Source organism: Montipora capricornis, chromosome 11, assembly GCF_036669925.1.
Source record: "Montipora capricornis isolate CH-2021 chromosome 11, ASM3666992v2, whole genome shotgun sequence".
Lineage (NCBI taxonomy): Eukaryota > Metazoa > Cnidaria > Anthozoa > Scleractinia > Acroporidae > Montipora > Montipora capricornis.
In genome coordinates, this window is record NC_090893.1 from 15,464,303 (window position 1) to 15,482,958 (window position 18,656).

At 41.4% G+C, this 18,656-nt stretch overlaps 1 protein-coding gene across 3 annotated transcripts in view; it reads right to left on the reverse strand.

Moving 5' to 3' along the window:
- LOC138022853 (uncharacterized) overlaps window positions 1–18,656 on the reverse strand; it is a 51,068-nt gene that overhangs the window by 1,807 nt on the left and 30,605 nt on the right. For 2 of the 3 annotated variants that reach the window (XM_068869839.1, XM_068869838.1), the window contains exons 4-16: window positions 15,964–16,254; window positions 13,963–13,996; window positions 11,596–11,972; window positions 9,595–9,639; window positions 8,094–9,007; window positions 7,129–7,308; window positions 5,220–5,354; window positions 4,282–4,511; window positions 3,442–3,556; window positions 2,856–3,026; window positions 2,266–2,400; window positions 1,738–1,881; window positions 58–261 (exon numbers count right to left, since the gene is read on the reverse strand). In XM_068869839.1, the coding sequence (XP_068725940.1) occupies window positions 58–261; window positions 1,738–1,881; window positions 2,266–2,400; window positions 2,856–3,026; window positions 3,442–3,556; window positions 4,282–4,511; window positions 5,220–5,354; window positions 7,129–7,308; window positions 8,094–9,007; window positions 9,595–9,639; window positions 11,596–11,972; window positions 13,963–13,996; window positions 15,964–16,254 (2,975 nt within the window). Of the gene's footprint in view, window positions 1–57; window positions 262–1,737; window positions 1,882–2,265; window positions 2,401–2,855; window positions 3,027–3,441; window positions 3,557–4,281; window positions 4,512–5,219; window positions 5,355–7,128; window positions 7,309–8,093; window positions 9,008–9,594; window positions 9,640–11,595; window positions 11,973–13,962; window positions 13,997–14,101; window positions 14,178–15,963; window positions 16,255–18,656 lie in introns of those variants that run through there. The other variant, XM_068869840.1, reaches the window with a different exon arrangement.

An 18,656-nucleotide genomic window follows, 5' to 3' on the forward strand; every position in this document is an offset into this window, starting at 1 on the left:
GCACCTTGGTAAGGCGCTCAAAATGCTGAACTAACCGCATTGTTCTGTTGAAGTTACCTTGGAAAAGCCGTTCTCAAATGCAACAATCGCACTGAACTGTGTGTGATTGCGGTGTGAACTGTAATTTGTGGTGATTTCTACACTGATTTTGAAGGACTTGTCAGCATCTGTACTCAGATGGATTCGCAAAGCATCACGGGTCGCGAGCATGCGTACTTCCTCAAATATCCCAAAGAATCGAGCGTACCCGTCGAGGTGTGCCTGAAGAAAAAAAGTAGAATATATGACAGGTAATTTTAGGATGATTTTGTTAACTGAATGCCTCCAAGAATGATCGTTTCTGTTATCTTACCTCTTTACCCACCCCACCCCTAGACACTAATGCCCAAGCCTCGTCAGTGGGTGTGTGTGATGATATAACTGTGATTTTGACGTTCGAAATACAAACATTGTAATTGGTGGATTTGAATTTTTACGCCTAAAGGGCAATCTCGACCCCAGAACGTGTCTCTTGACTGAGGGAGAGAAGAACTCTGGGGAACCCTGAAACAAAGTGTCTTCTCATTGGTTTTCGTGACGAACAATCAAAAGCGTCTCTAATTGGTTCATTTATGTTAGCCCGAGGAGTGAGCCAGCGCCGTAAGGTTCAAATAGCCAATTTTTGGATACAAGAACACCACGGCGCATCTTCTCCCACATAGAGTTTCCCAGAGCCTTGCGTCGATCGAAGGCTCTGGTGACGAGAACGGCCTAAAGGGAAACGTGATTGGTTGAGAAAAACACTCATGAATAAGGCAAGATCAAACTGCGGCCAAAGATGACGTCATAGTGCTGCAAAACGTAGTAACGTCTCTTTCGAGTGGGTGCTGGATCCCTCCTCACCGCGTTGGTTCCCATTTGACTAACGCCTTGTCTCTGAGCAATATTTTGACCTCCTTGGGATTCTTATGACCTTAAAGATAGAGGTGCGCAGATACCGTTCGTTGGGAGTTCTCTTACTTCGCCTGTGACCCCCTTGGCTTGTACATAGTTTCCTCTAATGTGGTGGGTTGGCACTTTGGCGGGTTCCCAAAGGACGTTCCCTTTTAAGGGTGGCTGCACACTCTGTGGGTGTCTTTAAGACCACGAGCCTCTTTTCTTCTCCCCTAGCATTGTTTGTTTTTTACTTTTTTCAGTTTTAACTAGGTAAAGTTTGGTAGTTTATTTATCCACATGACGCCAAGTGGTATTTATCGTACTTGCTCACAATGCGCACGCGCAATTTCAAAATATTAGAAATAAATACAAAAAGAAGAATTAGATAATCTAAGAACTATAAGTAATACAACACAAATGTATAATAGCTATTAGCGATATATAAAGATGAATGGCATGCGTGCGTCACGTCGTAAATATCTGGGCTGAAAATGGTCACTCGTCGGCTCACAGTGTAAACTTGATTTTTTTTAGTATTTTGTGTGAATTGTTTACGTGACTTTGGAGGAATCCTCTGTTGTAATATTGTACAACGTGGCGTGGCGTGGCGTGGCGTGGCGGTGTAGACCACTTCTAAAGCCGTCACGGTAGCATCTGACTTTAATCCAGTACAGTAGCCTCGAGTTGCAACTGTCAAAATGTTTGTGGTTTTGTTTTGTTTTGTTTTGTTTTGTTTTGTTTTGTTTTTTGTTTTTCATCGCAACATAGAACCGAGGCGCTGAAACTATAGTTACCTGCCCAGAACAGCGTCATCTTGCTTACCTCCACAAAGGGGACTGGGTCCATGCGAGCTTTAAGGAATAGCTTTGGGTAGCTCTCCTGATCAAGGTTGTGCAAGAACAAGGGTGCAACGTCATCGGTCATTTCTGGAGCCTCATCTGACCCGACTTTTGCGTCTACCAAAAACTAAAAAAAGATACGACCTGCAATTAACTTATACATTTCTCTAGCAATGTGTGGATTCGACCTGCAGTTAACTCATACATTTCTTTAGCAATGTGTGGATACGACCTGCAGTAACTCGTACATTTCTTTAGCAATGTGTGGATTCGACCTGCAGTTAACTCATACATTTCTTTAGCAATGTGTGGATACGACCTGCAGTTAACTCATACATTTCTTTAGCAATGTGTGGATACGACCTGCAGTTAACTCAGCGGGCGTATTTCAGGTGCTGAGTCCTTGTTATTTCCAAAGGAAGATGATTTTGGGGCATGGGAAAGTTTTGGAGGGTTCCGAGAAACGGGCCTCCGACCTGCTGCGTATATAGCAACATCAAATTAAACCTACCTCGTTCGGAAGTAGGGAAATAACTCCTGAAGTTTCGATTCCCATCACGCTCATCTTGCCCTTCAGAAGGAATCCCGGTCGTAAAACAGGACCTCCCATTTCCCTAAGGTCGTGAACTTCTCTGGCAACAGAAATCTGCAACAGAAACAGGAAAAAGCATATTTTCTTGACGCTATCTGAGAAGATGTTAAAGGGTCGATTGCGGAGAGCCTCCATTGTCTGCACGATCAAATTTGTTAGAACTGTGCAGCTACATTTTGTTAGCTTGCCTGCTTGCTCGTTTGTTTAAATATATTTTATATTATACTTACAAGGGGCTTAACATTGCCACGTTTTTGCACAAGTATTGCTGCTTTCTAAATTGGCCCAAAAGATCATACCGAAAAGGCAAATTTACAGAAGTTTGCAGCTTGTTTCGTCTGCTCTAAAACTGGTATCAGTTTAGTCCGAAGATACGTCATTTACACCCACTCCCTCCAGCCAACCAAGGGTTTTGTAAAGCTATTTGAAGCAAAAGCAGCACAAATCAGGGGGGAGCATTTCAGATCCGAAACCCGTGCAAACTGAGTCAAGCTTATTCATCGAAGTACCTGAAAGCCTTCTGGAAATCCTATGGTTGCCATGGCACCTGGTAGTTTGTGACGGATGTTGCAGATTCCTAGAAGCTTCTGTAAGCTTACAGGAGGCAGCGTGCCGTAGAAGAAGTGGTCAGCTGAGACGTCTGAGAATCCCATGAAGACATTGGCAGTGACACAGTCTTGCTGGAACGTTAACCAATGTGAGTGAAAGAACAGTTAACATCAATATTCGATGATTTAGTAGTTTTTAGCGATTTTTTTAGGTGAATAACTTTGTACGGCCCACGAACATTATGCAAATGGACGACTATGGAGCTACGGCCACAAAGAGTTTGTGAGTTCTTCAACGTCCCGCATGGTTTGAGAACAAGTGTTTTGTGAAACGAGGAGAACAGAAGAAAGTCTAAATATGTGTAGGACAAAGCCACCACATTTTTCCTCTGCTGTTTTGAGACCCTGATGGTCGTTCAACCAAGGCACCTCGAAGCTCACGCAGTTTTGTAACGCACCTTGACCGGCTGACGTCCGATCTCACCCCACGAGACTGCATCACAACATGTGATATGTACACTACAGTATACAGATCCATGACCATTACCTTGATGGAGTCCATTTCACTATTGTCACGTGTTGCGTGACAATTGAAACCCAGTTGAAGTTCGGCCTCTCCTCTTACTTTGCTTTGCTGTGATCGGTTGGTTGATATTGAAACTCTGACGAGAAACGAACCAAAAAAGAAGAGATCGAAATGAGCGATTAAATGAAATAAAAATATCTCCCTCGGATATCCGCTCTACCGAAATAAAGTGGGGAAGGAACCGGTGAACGGGCGTTGAGGCAACTGAAAAGAAACTCGTTGTCCAAGAAAGAAGTTTAATCTGAGACCTCCTTAAAACCTATAGGATGCTCTAAGCAATGACCTTGTTTGTTAATCCATCATTTCTCCCATTGCCAAGCAGTCAGAACACCATTTTTTTCTCACGAGTACATTACTTCATCTCCGCTATCATCAATCGGACCCTATTCACAAATGGTAGCCTCACTTTCAAGCAGACATTCTTTTGAATATGGTCATGCCTACGAAGCTTTGTTTTCTTTTTCTTTGTTAGCGTTGTACTTCCCCGTAACTTATTGCTCTACCTCAGCTCTCTAGCGAAAAGGAAAGGGGACCTCCGCACGTATCTCCTCGATGTCGTCCAGAACTTTGGATGAATAATTTAACTCTAAACCGGTTTAAAACCCGCTATAACCAGTTTGAATTTTAACGCCACCCAATGGCGGGGGAGTTGAAGTGACGTTGCGTTGACGTCACGTCACGCATGCGTGACAGAACATGAAGGAGATCCGTGCAGAACACAGGGTAGGATTTTTGAGATGATTCTTCGTAAATGCTCAAGCTACGACGAGGAATTTGATATGCAACAGACACCCAGCTTACCCAAGTTTTAGCTTCGTTACGGTCAATAATTCGATTCCAAAAGCCTTCTTCCACACAGCCTCCGTTTCAAAGTTCCCTGCAACGACGGAGTTTTGGTCTTCGTACATCAGCTGACCAGTAAATGGCAGTCGCTTAGAACTCTGACCACTGCTGTAAAAACGTCCTTCCACAAAGAATGTCATAAAAGACAATGGAGACGACAGGAAGCCCTGCCAATTTGCGCTGTCGAGCTGAAGCAAAAGTAAATGAATTATATTCTTCACATTTACATAGCTCACAAATCTGGACTGGCGTCGCCAGCCGGTGAGACCCGGAGAAAACAATATTCTGGTTTGGTCATGGTTGTGAAAGTAATGAACCGAGTCGTTTGAAATTTCACCATGCGAGCAGAGCCTCTCTAAAGCTCACCAAAGGGAGAGCAAGACAGGCTCGGCAGAAATCGTGTCGAGTCTTAAAGTCGCGGTAGCCCAAGTTTCTGGGCTAGTCACTCCGGTCAAACTGGTTTAGTAAGCCTTCAGTACCAAAATCAAGATGGCGTCTAGGAGTGCGATCGAGACTTGTCCTGGGTGGCCTGGGTTTGAAACTGTCTCCATGCAACGGCTTGCGCATACTCAATAAAGACTTTTTACACGATTTCTGCAAAGTCCTTTTTTTCTCGTCCAGTTAAGAAAGACTCTACTGGCAGGGTGTTGAAACCGGTTTCCTCAACAGAACGCGAAACAAAACAGCCAGCTATTACACCTAACCAAGAGATTGTTCCCTTGACCTAACAAGCATCGAATGTTCGATGCCATGAAACCAATATAAGGATGAAAAAAAAAATGTAAAATATCAATAACTTTAGCTGTACTTTCGAGTTTTCATTACAAACGTGACCACCGGACTAATGTAACCTAGACTGCCGTTACCATGACTAGGTTACTAAGGCAATATCTCACCTTAAGTGTCATTTCCACTCCGTCAAACGGCGAAACTGCTTTTTTTGAGACGTTGTGAAATTGCCAGTCGAGCGTTATGCTTTTCCAATCAGTTGTTGCTTTAACGGTATACTTGCTACCGCGACCAATGATAGCCTGTCAAATTAACGGGATATCATAAGGATTGACAAGGAGCAGTGTGTTAAGTGTTGACCCTAAAACGCGTTGGCGGTTTTTCTTTCATTCTCTCCTAATAATTTCTCTTATAAGTCTCTCCGATCCGATAAAGACCCATGCAAACTTTCTCGTATTGTCTCTTTTACTTTTCCGAAAACCTACATCATTTTTTTTTTTTTTTTTTGACACTTGCATGATCACACTTATCAAGAGAAAATGAGGGGACAGAGAAGGAGGCTCCCGGTCCAGCCCTTGGGATATGTCATGTCCACGAAAGTTATTTTTAGACGAGCGGAAGTCTTCCGAGACGTCCGCATGCAGGCCAACCTCTATCCGATGTTTGAAAGAAAATATATATTCATCAGCCTTCCGCGTGCGCCATCATTTTCTTTTTTCACTAAGAACCTGAGAGCGAAGCAAGACTGCATGCGGACGTCTCGGAACACAGACTTCCCCTAGAACAAAGACTTCCGCTCGTCTAAAAATAACTTTCGTGGACATAACATATCCCGGCCAACGCCTTGAGCCTCCCTCTCTGTCCCCTCATTTTCTCTTGCACTCATTCCTTGAGTCAACCCTTTTTCGAATATATTTATTTTTAGAACGGATTTTTCCCGGGAAAAGTGGCATGTATCCACAGCGAAACGCAAAAACAAAAACAAAAAAATCAGCGCATTGCGTGTTTTTTGGGTTATATGACAAAAAAACAATAGCACTGTCAATTCTGTTTTGATTCTGCTTTTAACCTCGAAACCCCCACGAGAGGCGTTATATTTAACAATTAAACCCGTAGCCCTTGCGGGCTACGGGTCAATAGCCCGTGAGGCGAGGCAGAACTAAAGTGAGCTATTGACCCGTGGCCCTTGAGGGCGAAGGGTCTAATTGTTTTAGTATCACCCAACTAGTCGGACAGTAAAGGCAATAATAAAGTTAGCAAATGCAAGTTGAAAATACATTTATTTGGGAATAAAACGAAAGAAAGCGTTTTCGCTTTTCGCTACTCGAGGACTATTACTAATAGTACCCCAAGTAGCGTAGCCAATCAAAATGCAGCATTCGCATTTGTCCACTAGTTGGGTGATACTAATAATTCATAACCGTTTACTCGGGAAAGGGTTGACTTCGAGGCCCAGTATGAAAGATAGAGACTCCATTTGATGGGATCCTGGTTAGTTTCTGCACCGACGGTGAGGAACGAAACGCAACAATTTGATTTTATTAGATGAGGTGATAAACACAGTGTTGAACTAAAATGTTAGACGCGAGGCTTATTTGTCGATCGAACTGAATTAAGAACCCTTTTTCACACACGTAAAACGATCCAACATCGTGGCTCGTTACCAACGACTGGAATGCCAACCACCCCATAACTTCTCGCACGGGTCCTTTCAGTGGTTTCTACTAAGTCGTGACCCAACCCCTCCACCCCCTCCCCCTAAAAAAATGCCTGTTTTTATTCAGTCATGTCGGAGTACCAGAACAAATTTTACTTTCCAGAACGTTAACAGAAGCAGGCGAAAAGGCAAGACCATGAGCTCCTGGCAAGACTCAAAGAATAGAAAATCCTGCGCAAGTTCATGGACTGAGCCTTTAATTTCATACACTTGCAAAAGAAGGACCGAACAAGCTAAGTCAATAAAATCTATATGACTCTTGATAACGAAACTATAGCACTATTTTTGGTCGCCATTTATATGCCAAGACGTTTTAGTCTTCAAAGAAAGATGCTTTTTTCAGAGCTTTCAAGGCTTACCTGAAATAATTTTACCACCTGACTTTTGATGTGCGATGCCGCTGGGATTGAATCGCTCGTCACTAGGCCAAGTTCCTTTGGAACCGCGCCTGCGAATGCTAGATGCAGTGGTGCCTTGTTAAACCCAACATATGGTGTCTTTGTCAGATCCAGTGTATTTGCGGATAAAACGATTCCAACCTAGAAAGAGATGGCAAACATTTTATTTTTAATCTGCAGAGCCTTGCTCCATAAAAAGCTGGCTTTACAGAAACCTATAAGTTTGAATACAGTACAACAGAAATTGGGGGTGTACGTTCTGGTGCTGCAATGATACCTTTGGGTCAAAGCCCGCGGGAAGCCCAAAGGTCGACGAGAGTGTTGCCAAGGCGACCGCAGACGACAGAAAGTATTAATGGGATGTCTCGATGTGACTGAACGCAAACAGAACAGATGATAATGATAAGAAAAAAAAATTGGTTAGCCATGTTCTACGAAATTCACAATGACTAAGCTGGGTTAGACACGGGGAAATATCTGAATCCTTTGTGTCGAGTTAGCGGTCATGTTAATGACGGTGCTTATGAGGTTTTGCCATCACTGACTACTAAAAATACTCTCTTTTTTTCCAAGAACAATGAGACAGTCAGCGCCTCCTCCTTAACAGCCTTAAATTTACTGCCTTAAATTTAGAATTGTTTGACTACTTTTATTAATTCATTATTTTTATTATATTTATGACCGCTGACCAATTTGCAAGAATCATCAAATTGATGGAGGCAAATAGATAGATAGATAGATAGATAGATAGATAGATAGATAGATAGATAGATAGATAGATAGATAGATAGTATTTTAGTTCTTTGTATTACGTTCATTTGTTATTTTCGGTCTCTAGTTCCTTAATTATTGTAAATATCCTATTGTAGACCTTGCCGTTCATACATTTGAAAATGAATTCACACGAAGAACTTTAAATCACTTACACTGGAGCCATTAGGTGAATTCTTTAGGAGGTCGAAGTAAGGAACGGTGACACCAGTTAACATCTTCAGCGCATAATTCATCGTGAATCGAGAGCTTGTAATTCCCGCCAAGAGCACGCCCTGTCCATGCAATTTCCCGCCAAAAAACTCGAGATGAGCGGGAACGTCACTGGGTCCGAAATATATATGTCCAGAAAACTTTACTACCAAGTCATCCGAGATGTAAGCCTCTATAGCCGGCCTCATAAGTCTTAGAGCAAGCAGGCCTACCTTTGTAATTGCAGCAACAAGCCTATGTGATGGACTCGATGACACGTGCACGAAGATGTGTTCAATTTTGTATAAATCGATTGGTAGATCTGAAAAGCCTTTTATCTTTATATTTCCACCGGGAGCCGTCTCCACCGTAAGTCTGAAAACAGTTCCGCAAAGATTATAGTCTCCTTTAGCAATGAAAGATCCGTGGCCAGATTGTAAGCGATAGTAAAACTTCACATTTTTGAGAACGACTTTCTCGTGGACTTTGTACTTTTCCGCTGACCCAAGAGGAACCAGGACCTCAGTCACACTCAGATTCCTTGTTGAAACTATCAAACCGGGAACTGTTATATTGTTTGGCCGACGGAGATTGGGAAGAAGTAGTGTCTTGGCATAAACGTTCCATCCCCGAACAAGTCTGTCGAACGGTAGCGAGGCCGTGAAGCAATACGTTGACATCTCGTTTGAAATCAAATACTTAAACATTTTTCCACTGAGAAATTCTGACTTGACGTGTCTCACAAGACGAAAAATTTCTTTGTTTTGGTTCTTGAGGCTTTTCCATCCTTGAAGCAGCGTCGAACGGGAACTTGTGGTTATATCTCTGCACACAGGATAGCTTTTGCTGAATGGCTTGATTTTAACCTCAGGCACGTCTGAAAGTAGAAAAGACAACGTGAAAGGTACAGTATAATCTGACGATTTAGGTACTCGAGGCTTGCTAGTTTAAATCTCGCACAGCGTCATCCGACTTACAAGTATAGCTGTTGATCAGTAGTTAGCACGTTACGTCACAGGCGCCATATTTGATGAGAAGAACAGCAGACCAATAATTAGCTTCTATTGTTCGTTATCCCAATTTGTACATTTTTCAACTGATATCTGCATCTTTGGAGGTTGGTTGCAAAAACACCCTGCAGTATTTTTGTATTCCAAGGCTGTATCCAATTTGGATATAGACTTGGTACAAAGATAATCCCCTCATTTTCTTTTAAAGTTAAGTGAGAGACACTTTAAAACTTGAAGATAGATTAATACTTTATTGTTTTGCGGTTCAGTGATCTTAGTTTCGATCGACCTTTGAATGAGTAATTGATATAGCATGGCACGGTCTCCAGTATAATAATTCGGTAACGCGTTATGTAAAAGAGTAGCAAATCAGTGTTTATGCACATCGTCAAGAAATCTGCAAAGCAAATCTTTGTATTCCTTTAAAGGTATTATAAATCTGATCGAAACTCACCTCCGATTTCCTGCCGGCATTCTCGCCCTGAATAGGTTTTGTTTCCTTGACACGAAAAAAAAAAAAAACGAACAATTATGATGATTATAATTATCAATTTTTGAAAATAATAATTATGAATTATAATTATTATAGTTGTAATCATAAACAACTTGTGGCTGATAGAGAAGGCATCGCTTTCTTTTGCCCATGTAAAAGTTGAATTATAACAACGCAAAAATGCAATTTATAGATAAAATATCTCCATTTAAAGCAGTTTTAATAATACTTTGTAAAGGCTAATTAACAATTATTCCATGAGCGCACGTTGGATATGAGATGGTAAATAGCCAACGAGGCGCGTATGCGATGACCTTGTGGTCAGACGCAGGCTCGTCACAAAAACATTTCTTACCTTTTCGCGTACTTCTAAACGTCGGAATTTAACCCAGCTGTCCAGAAAAACTTTTTTTTTTGCTTTCTTCAGAGAGAAATTTCGCTTTCCGGCGAAAAAACTTTTAGCTTGGCAACACTTAGATCAATCATTTACCATATAAGGTAAAACCAAGGTATATGAGCTGGTAACCGAGATTGAGTGAACCAATCAGAGCACGAGAATTGCATTATCCCAGGTTGAGAATTTAATAATATCTGATAATTGTATGGGTAGCAATTCTCAGGCTAAATGGATAATTCTGATTGACTGGTCTTACAGTACGGACAATTACCATGGAAACGGTCTCTTTCTTACTTTTTCGCACTCCTGAGAAATTCAAGTTGAGCGAAAAACAAAAGGCTTTAAAAAAGCGGAATTTAATTTTTTCATCACAACAGTACTATGAGGGTCTCAATGTGGTTAAGCGTGTGGCGTGAAACGTCCAAAAAATTAACCCTGTGTCGTGAAAAAGGGAAAATTTAACCGTGTGTCGTAAATTATTTTGTCCAGATAACCGTGTGGTTTGTAGCTTTTCCTAAGCTCTGAACAATTATTTGATGTAAAAATTAAGGGTGCACCGTGAAATCGCGAAATTTTTAACCGTGTACCGTGTTTGCTACACCCCCATTGGGACCCTCTACTATTGTAGCAGGTGAAATTTGATTTAACATGTAAAATATTACTGTTCAAAGTTCTCTGATGAAAGACATTCACTAAGAAGTGTCCGATTGCTTAAAGAAACGATGCCATGTGATAACATCTTTTGTACGGCCCTCACTACGCTGGGTCGGTATTGCCACGACCTCGGGCCAATATTCCCCGGTACGGTCCTCGCGCTTGGTTAGTAAGAGGTTAGTATTTTCAAAACCCAACCATGACTAATTTCAGAGGGCAGACAACTACGCCACAAACCTAGCCGACAAAGCAGGATGCCTCGTCTTCTTTGCAAACAGTGGGCTGGTGTATCGAATTCACGTCCCACTGAGTGAATTGAAGTCAGAGGGTTCTCACATCATGTCGTCCTTTACCAAGGAAACCAGGGAGTCCTAATGTTTGCGAATCATCCTTAATTGAGGCATCACTTTTCTCTGTTTCAAAACCCTGAGTCTATGTCTGGTCCGCCCAGAGTGTTTGATCCCTTGATCTCCAGGGCTTGAGCCCACCACCCGGTGGTTGCACACTAACCGCATGTAACCATAGACGATTGAAACTATGCTGGATTTAACTCGAACACGACCTTCCGCCGCCGCCGCCGTTCTTTTCCATGCTATAATAGGCTGATTTAGCAACAGAACGGGAACGTCAGTGGCGACGGCGTGCGCAGAAAAATCACCAATGAGAATTCAGAATAGAATAGACTCCACTCTTTTCTTCTCTATTGTAAATTCCCATTGGTAGTTTTGCTGCTCGCGACGTCGCCACTGACGTTCCCGTTCTGTTGCTAAATCATCCTAATAGGCGGTCACAGACTGCCCTCAACACCACAGAACCCACGTCCCCAAACTCTACCAGTTCTTTCTGTCAAATGAGCAAACTGGTCAGCGCACCCGCGCCGATGGATTATTAAAGCTTAATTAATCACTCACCAACATGGAGGCAGCTCGCACCATCAGACAGAAGAGAGCAGTTCGGAATCGTTTGATATGAGAAGGTACCAAGCCTTCTTTCCAGCAACCTAAACTCCTTTGAGCACGTAGCAGCTTGCAACACTTCACAAGATTCTTTACATAATAACTGCGGGCTCGGGTTATTGCCAGTTTCACAAGGTGGAAAGAGGTTGTAGCAAAGAGCTTTCACTACTGAATCTTTGCAACTCGAGTGCGTGTACTCTCTTAATATTGAAGTAGCAAAGAGAACTCTTTCTTCGAGTTGCATTTGTGTTTTATTGTGAGGGATGAAGGTCCTGTTATCGCTCGAGATGTACTTTAAGCAAATTCTACCACGATAAGGTTCACAAGTTCCACTGTGAACGAAATTAAAAACGAGCGCGTTAGTACAACTTCATGGCGGTAAATGGTGTAATGCGCGCGTGGGAAAGACAATAAGTTTGTTGCTAGGCAACGGGAGAAAGGCCAACCCCGATAGAGTACCGAAGTTTGAATTGACGTCACAAAAAATAAATTTGTAAAATTATGGGATTTGGCGCCATTTTTAAATAGAGCGTCCTTAGAAAAGGGTCATTGCCAAAAATCACCTCTTAATTGTTATTCCCAGCCAAAATATAAACGATGAAAGTTTGATACTGCCCCATATAAGTCTCTCTAATTTTGAGCTGGTTCCAAACTGAAGGAACCAGAACAAATTTTGAAGGGTTTGTATGGGATGCTATCAAACTTTGATCCCTTATATCTCCATCGGGGATTGCAATTCAGAGCTAATTTTGGGTATGAGGGCATCATTTAGGATCCTCTATAAGAACATGACATCATATCCCATAATTTCAAAAAATATATATTTTTGTGAGGTCATCACTTCGGCACTCTATCCAAATCAGAGTCCTAGGCTCGATTCAACTTTCGATCTCCTTAACACTGGTCGAACGCTGTATCCATTGGGCTACATCAGAATCACATGACCTTGAAGTGTATAACTTGCAACTGAACTCTTTTCCTTGGAACAAAGCTGGGAATTTTAGGACACCAAATTTATGCCCAAATATGGACAAAAACAAGATCGATGCTGCACGCGCGGGAAAATGGGCGAGAAACATTACATCCAAAAAAGGACATTTTTAAACTCAAAAAAACACCAGCTCTGAACTAGAGTCTGAAACGCTTCAACGTCATGGGCTTCTAGCTACATAAATTTTACACAATATTACAGTACGGTGGACAAAAAAAAACGTTGGACAACAAAAGAAAAAAAAAAGAGGAATTGAGATGTGTTATCAATAATGAGTCGGTCGGGGATACTCAGGAATAAATTCGATTTCTCCTGACCATAGTCGAAGCTATACGACCTTCCGATTTCTCATTCGGATACTCTGCGTCTAAACTATCTGAGACTGCTCGAAGCTACAATCGGCGTAAAAATTGTTGAGACACTCTTATCCTTTAGAGTCGATTTCAAGCTCGGCGGCGCAAATGGCCCCCTCCCCCGCACCCTCGGGACAATGTTGTGTTTTTCTGTTTTCTACGAGCCTTGTCGACAGCGATACAACATTGATTAGGGTGGGGGAGGGCGGGGTATCCCAAAAAACGTACTTTCTGGACAAAATTTTTTTGCAAACAATGAATGTGTCGTTGCCAGTGTGCTCTGTTGGCAACTGTCTCAACTAATTTTGTCGCCGATTGTAGCCATTAAGCTAAATTCAGCTGACAATCGTGCAGACAAGGTACGAACCAATCAGGGCCTAACATTGCTAGCGCGTAGGGACAAGCCCCAAGATCACCTCTCAGTTTTTTTTATTTTTTAGAAAATTCGCACTGAAGCAATAGGAAAGACGAAAGTACACAGGCAAGGAAGTATTGTGTTCAACATGAGGAAAGACCCTTGTTTTCTTTCTAGAGCCAATCTTCGTCTTCGTTTCCCTCTTCGAAGCACCGTCGGTTGCCGATGGGGTTTCGTAACCAGGGTTTAGATAAAAGTGTGGGCTTTGAGAACATAAATGGTGCAAAGCGCATGACGCTTTATCTTGTGATTGGCTAAGAAAATGACAGCACTTTCTTCAGAAACATAAGAATGGACCTAGTCAAATTTCATTTGAAAACGTACCAGGCTTAGTAAAATAAACGCTTAAACCCACATCCCTTTGAACCTGTGCTCCACTTTAAAACATGTTTTCGTATTTTTCGCTTTTTTTTTTTCAGTTTTTCGTCACGTGGTATAATTTATCAAAATTCTCTCTGAAGGAAATATTGTATTATGTTTGCTTGCGAAACCTCTGCCCTTAAAAGTGAAAGATTTATAGTGGATGAAATTAGATTTTTAAAAAAGGAAAAAGATGTACTTACCCATTAGATACAGGACCCATTTTTCCTGAAATAGCTGAGAGAAAGCGTTAAGAAGATGAGACACTAACATAACCAAGTTCTCTTTATCATTTTTCTTTTTTTTTTTTTTTCGAAAATAAAAATCAAAAAGGATCCTTACACGATTTAGAATTCAACCAGGTAGTCTAGCCATGCTGAGTCTATTTCTCATCAGATTTGTTAACTTTAAAGTGGTACTGTGATAAAAAAATCAAACTTTTTTTTCCTTTGGATTTCAAAACAAACGTTAACTAAACGCTAAGTAACCCAAGTTTAAACTCTTAATTTCAAAAAGACACTTGTTTATTTTAAATGGAATTTTCCAATTTAAGGACGGTGCTTACTAATTCAAAGGTATTTTTGTCCCGGTTTATGATTATATAGTAAATGTAGATCTTAACAAGTGGTATTGAAATAATAGAAAAAGAAAATTGGGGGTAACCACCAATTTTTCAAAGACAATTCATGAACAACATTTGCAAAAAGCTTTAAAATACAAAGCCGTGTATGGTGTTCTTTCTCAAATTGAGACTTAATTATCTCTGAAAAATGCATGGTTACTCCAAATTTTCTTTTTGGATACCAATAGCACTTACAGAGACCTACTTTCTCTGCATAATTTTAAACCGCGCGCAAAAATATTTCTGTATTGGTAAGCATAAACTATAGGAAATCTGAGTATCTCGAGATGCGCGGAACGTATGCGAAGTAACAATAGTAGGCGCAGTCCTTAATGGTCCGCCATTGCTAACTTTAAAATCTTGAGAGAACTGGATCGAGGCGAAAATGACGTTTAAGGCTCACGGCCTTAAGAATACAATGCGTTTGTACGTCACTGGATTAATATGCAGCACGGGAGTTTCGGGCTCTCAGATTTTTGTTTTTGCATACATAGTAAACTACGTTTACAAGCTGAAATTTTAAGCTAGTGAGAAAATAAATGGCGTCACTTCTCCCTATATCCAACCGTCCAGTCGGTCAGTTTTGAACGTAAGTAATGGCGGACCGTGAAATCCAAAACTTAACCATGGTTGCGTGATTTATCTTTATCGCGAACTTCAAAGGAACAATTGTGTGAAGACTCCAGATCGACGCAGTTATGAACTGGCGCTACTTATGCATAAACGAAGGAAATGCTAAACGAAGGAAATTAAATCTTGAACAAAACTTGCGATCCATGGTGTCTGCGAAAGGGATGCAGTGTTATACCATCGGGTAGGTTTCACGTCGGACGAAAACAAAAGATCTCTCAGCTGTGGCTCCGTTTCTTCGTCCAACAGCAGTGGGCCCTTTGCAGCTTAGTGGTCACATGGTACAAAAACCGCCATACTGGAAAGCCAATTGCCCACTGGGACATCTGTGTTTTAGATGTCTCAGTGCGCAATTTGCGTTCCAGTATTGCGGTTTTTGTACCATGTGATCACTAAGCTGCAAAGGGCCTATGGTATGTTACATCATTGTTATGTGTCTTCCTAGAGATTGGTTACAAACCATCTATTGGGCCATCATTCTCTATCTTTACTTCGAAGCCGTTCGCACTAATCCAATTCTTGGTTTTCACACGACGTCACGGCCACCATGTTGGAGTCCCCAAACAATGAAATGGCGGCCATGTTTGGAGTCCCGACCCAATCCCCCGGGAACTGAACTCTATTATTATGCAAACGTTTTCTTTAGTTTTCGTTGAAAAACATGGCTGTTGATCCCGTGAGTGAAAAACAAGAATTGTAGATGGTTTGCAACAAACGATTTCTTAAGACAAAGATAACAATGATGTAATGTACAATTGCAGGTGGACAAACAAAAGGAGCTGATGAGAGATCTTTTGTTTTCGTCCACCAACATGGCGGCGTGTGACGTAACGTGAAAACCACTTAAAGGATTATCTGCCCAGATTGAACAACGCGCAGCGAAATGCTAGAGAGAATGCAAAGTTAAATCTTGAAGTGACGTTTTCGTTGCTGTGCTACCCATTTGACTTACGTTTCACTTCCACCCTTGCTTTTATGGAGTTCTCGTGTCCAAGATAATTCTTTGCCACACAGTGATAGTCTCCCGAGTCTCCCGGGATCGAGTCCCGTATCTTCAGCCTCAAGCCAGAGTTGTATGGCCTTATTTTGATTCGGTTGTCTGTAGTCACGGTAATGGTGCGGCCATTTTTCTTCCATTTTATACGCGGTTTGGGTTTACCCTTTGCAGCACAGACCAGAGACAATCCTTTTCCTTCCTTGATGCTTTTGCTCGTTGGATGTTCTGTAACAACTGGGGCAAAATCTACGGTTGAAATATTAGGATAGGTGCAAGTAGTTTGTCTGTGATGAGGTTCGAAGGAATCTACTTTTTCTTCTCTCCCACTCCGCTACCGCTTACCGTTTACTGCCCTTAAGTCCTTTTTTCGAATAAATAAACAAGTCCTCTCTTCTCACCCAAAACGCCTTACGTTAAAATATGATCCTCTAATTTAAAAAGGCTGGTGTATTGGCAAAGTAATTTTAATTGCTCATCTTGGTGCTTAAATCTTGCAGCTTGTAAGGCCGTGTTTATAAATACAAGTCCATCACCCGAGGACCGTACCTCACCAAAGTAAAATGAACTGGAAATGTGGAACCGTACCTTGCCTTGTGGCGCGAGAAAATGAGTTTAGCGCAATACTTAATACACTACATCTTTGAGGTTTGAATCAAGCTGCAAAGACTCGGTATTCTTTATTTAGAATAAATTGGTAGTTTTTATAATTAAACGTGAAATTAAACCCGGAACGTCCGGAGCATGCGCTAAACCTCACCATCTACTGCAAATAAATACTCTAAAATGTGGGTTTCTGATCGAGGTGGGCAGTGTGTAAAGCAGACGTAACCTCCTGATAGATTAGAGTCAAGAACAACAAAAGCTAGGTTAGTGGACGTTGAATGCGGAAAATGAACTTGGAACCTACTAGTGGAAGGTGGCGGGTTGGCAGTCTCGTTCTTGAACTCGAAGGCTTCTCAGTTTTAGGATTATGTGTAATAGGATTCTAGATTTGTCAATGTTGTTAGTTGCCCTCGGAAGTGCTTTTTCAAATCCGTCAAAATCTTGTTTTCTCATCCGATTGCCCGAGCAAATCCTGGCTCCCTTCACAGCTGACATTCTATTCGATGAATATCCCGCACCGCTTTCCGGAAAATAGAATTTGAACTTGGAAGAGATTTTTTTTAAAAATAAACCGATAACCAGATGAGATTGCGCTTACCATTAGGATGTTTGGTCAAACCGTAAAACTACGCGAAGGTCCTCAAAAAGGGTGTGGACCTGACGAAACGCTGAAATGGTTTTAAATTCCTAGCTTAGAAGTATTTTGCTGAACGGGGTTCCGATGCCGTACAAGAATTGGAAGTACTCCACAATTTGAGCACGGAATGGGAGTAACTGCGAAATACCCGGCCACTATTGTGTTCTTGGAGAGGAATTGAACACTACCTGCAGTTTAGTCCGTGGAATGCACCCAACATAAGTGGTCAAAGAGGACCCTTTAGTGACAGGTTACGATGTGTTTACGTTTAAAAGAATAAATTGGTGCAACAACAGCAACAAATCGGCTTTAACATGACCTGCACTTCAAAGAAAAAGAATCGGAGACCACCAACTGCTTTCGTGCGCTTTTCACTTTGCATTCGAAGCGTCAGAAAAGTAAAGACGACAAACGCTAATTAAGAGGCACGACCTTCCATCTGTGCACTTGCCACTTGATCACCACTTGATCACCTCGGTACTTCATTACTTCAGTAATTCCTTTACAGGCTTAGCGAGAAAAAGGGCGAGAATTATTCTTGGGTTTCGGAGAAGATTTCCGAGTTTAAAAGGTACAGTGATTGGGGCGGAAGGTAACTTCCTGGATTTAAAACTAAACGGCTATAAGAGTTTGGCTTAAGTGAGTGAAAACACAGATTTTGGCCAATTTGTTCATTTTCACATCCCTTGGAATCATATCAGATTTGTTTAAAAATTGTAAGAGGCATTTTTCCGCTCTTCTTAATCCTCAAATCTGGACTAAGTCCAGAGTACTTCTTGAAAATAAGATCCGGGCTTAGTATGTACTAAGTAGATAATGACTCCATGTATATTAGACTAATAATGAATAATGCATTTTTCCGTTTGATCAAAGGTAGTTCGTGGAGGAACTACTATAAAAACAGATTTAATTTCCACTCGATCACTGAAATTTATGCTGTGACACCCACAATGTTTCCTTTTGAGTCAAGAGGTCTTGTGTGCATGATTGACAAAAAACAACTTGTTTTTAAGAAGAAAACATTGGTCGTAAGATCTTTCTGAACCTGTAACACCTCGATACTCTACACATTAAATAGGTGGAGCCCAATAAGTATGTCGGCGTGTATGAGAAATGATTACAACTCAAGATCTCTATAATTTCTTTGTCCTTGCTAATAAAAAACGCACTCAAAATATACTCCAGTATAAAATCTCTAAAATAACTAGTTTGAAAAGTAAGAGTGTTCTAAGTTCGTTCCCGCCGGAACATCTCAAGGAACTTTTATCAGGATCTTAGTGAAAAGAAAAGGCCCGGCAGCTTTGGCATTCAATGAGACGATGTATTAAGTTCATTTCCGAAGATCACAAGAAACCTCTTATCAGCATCTTGGCAAATAAAGGTGCGAAGAACAGGCAAAATACAGACC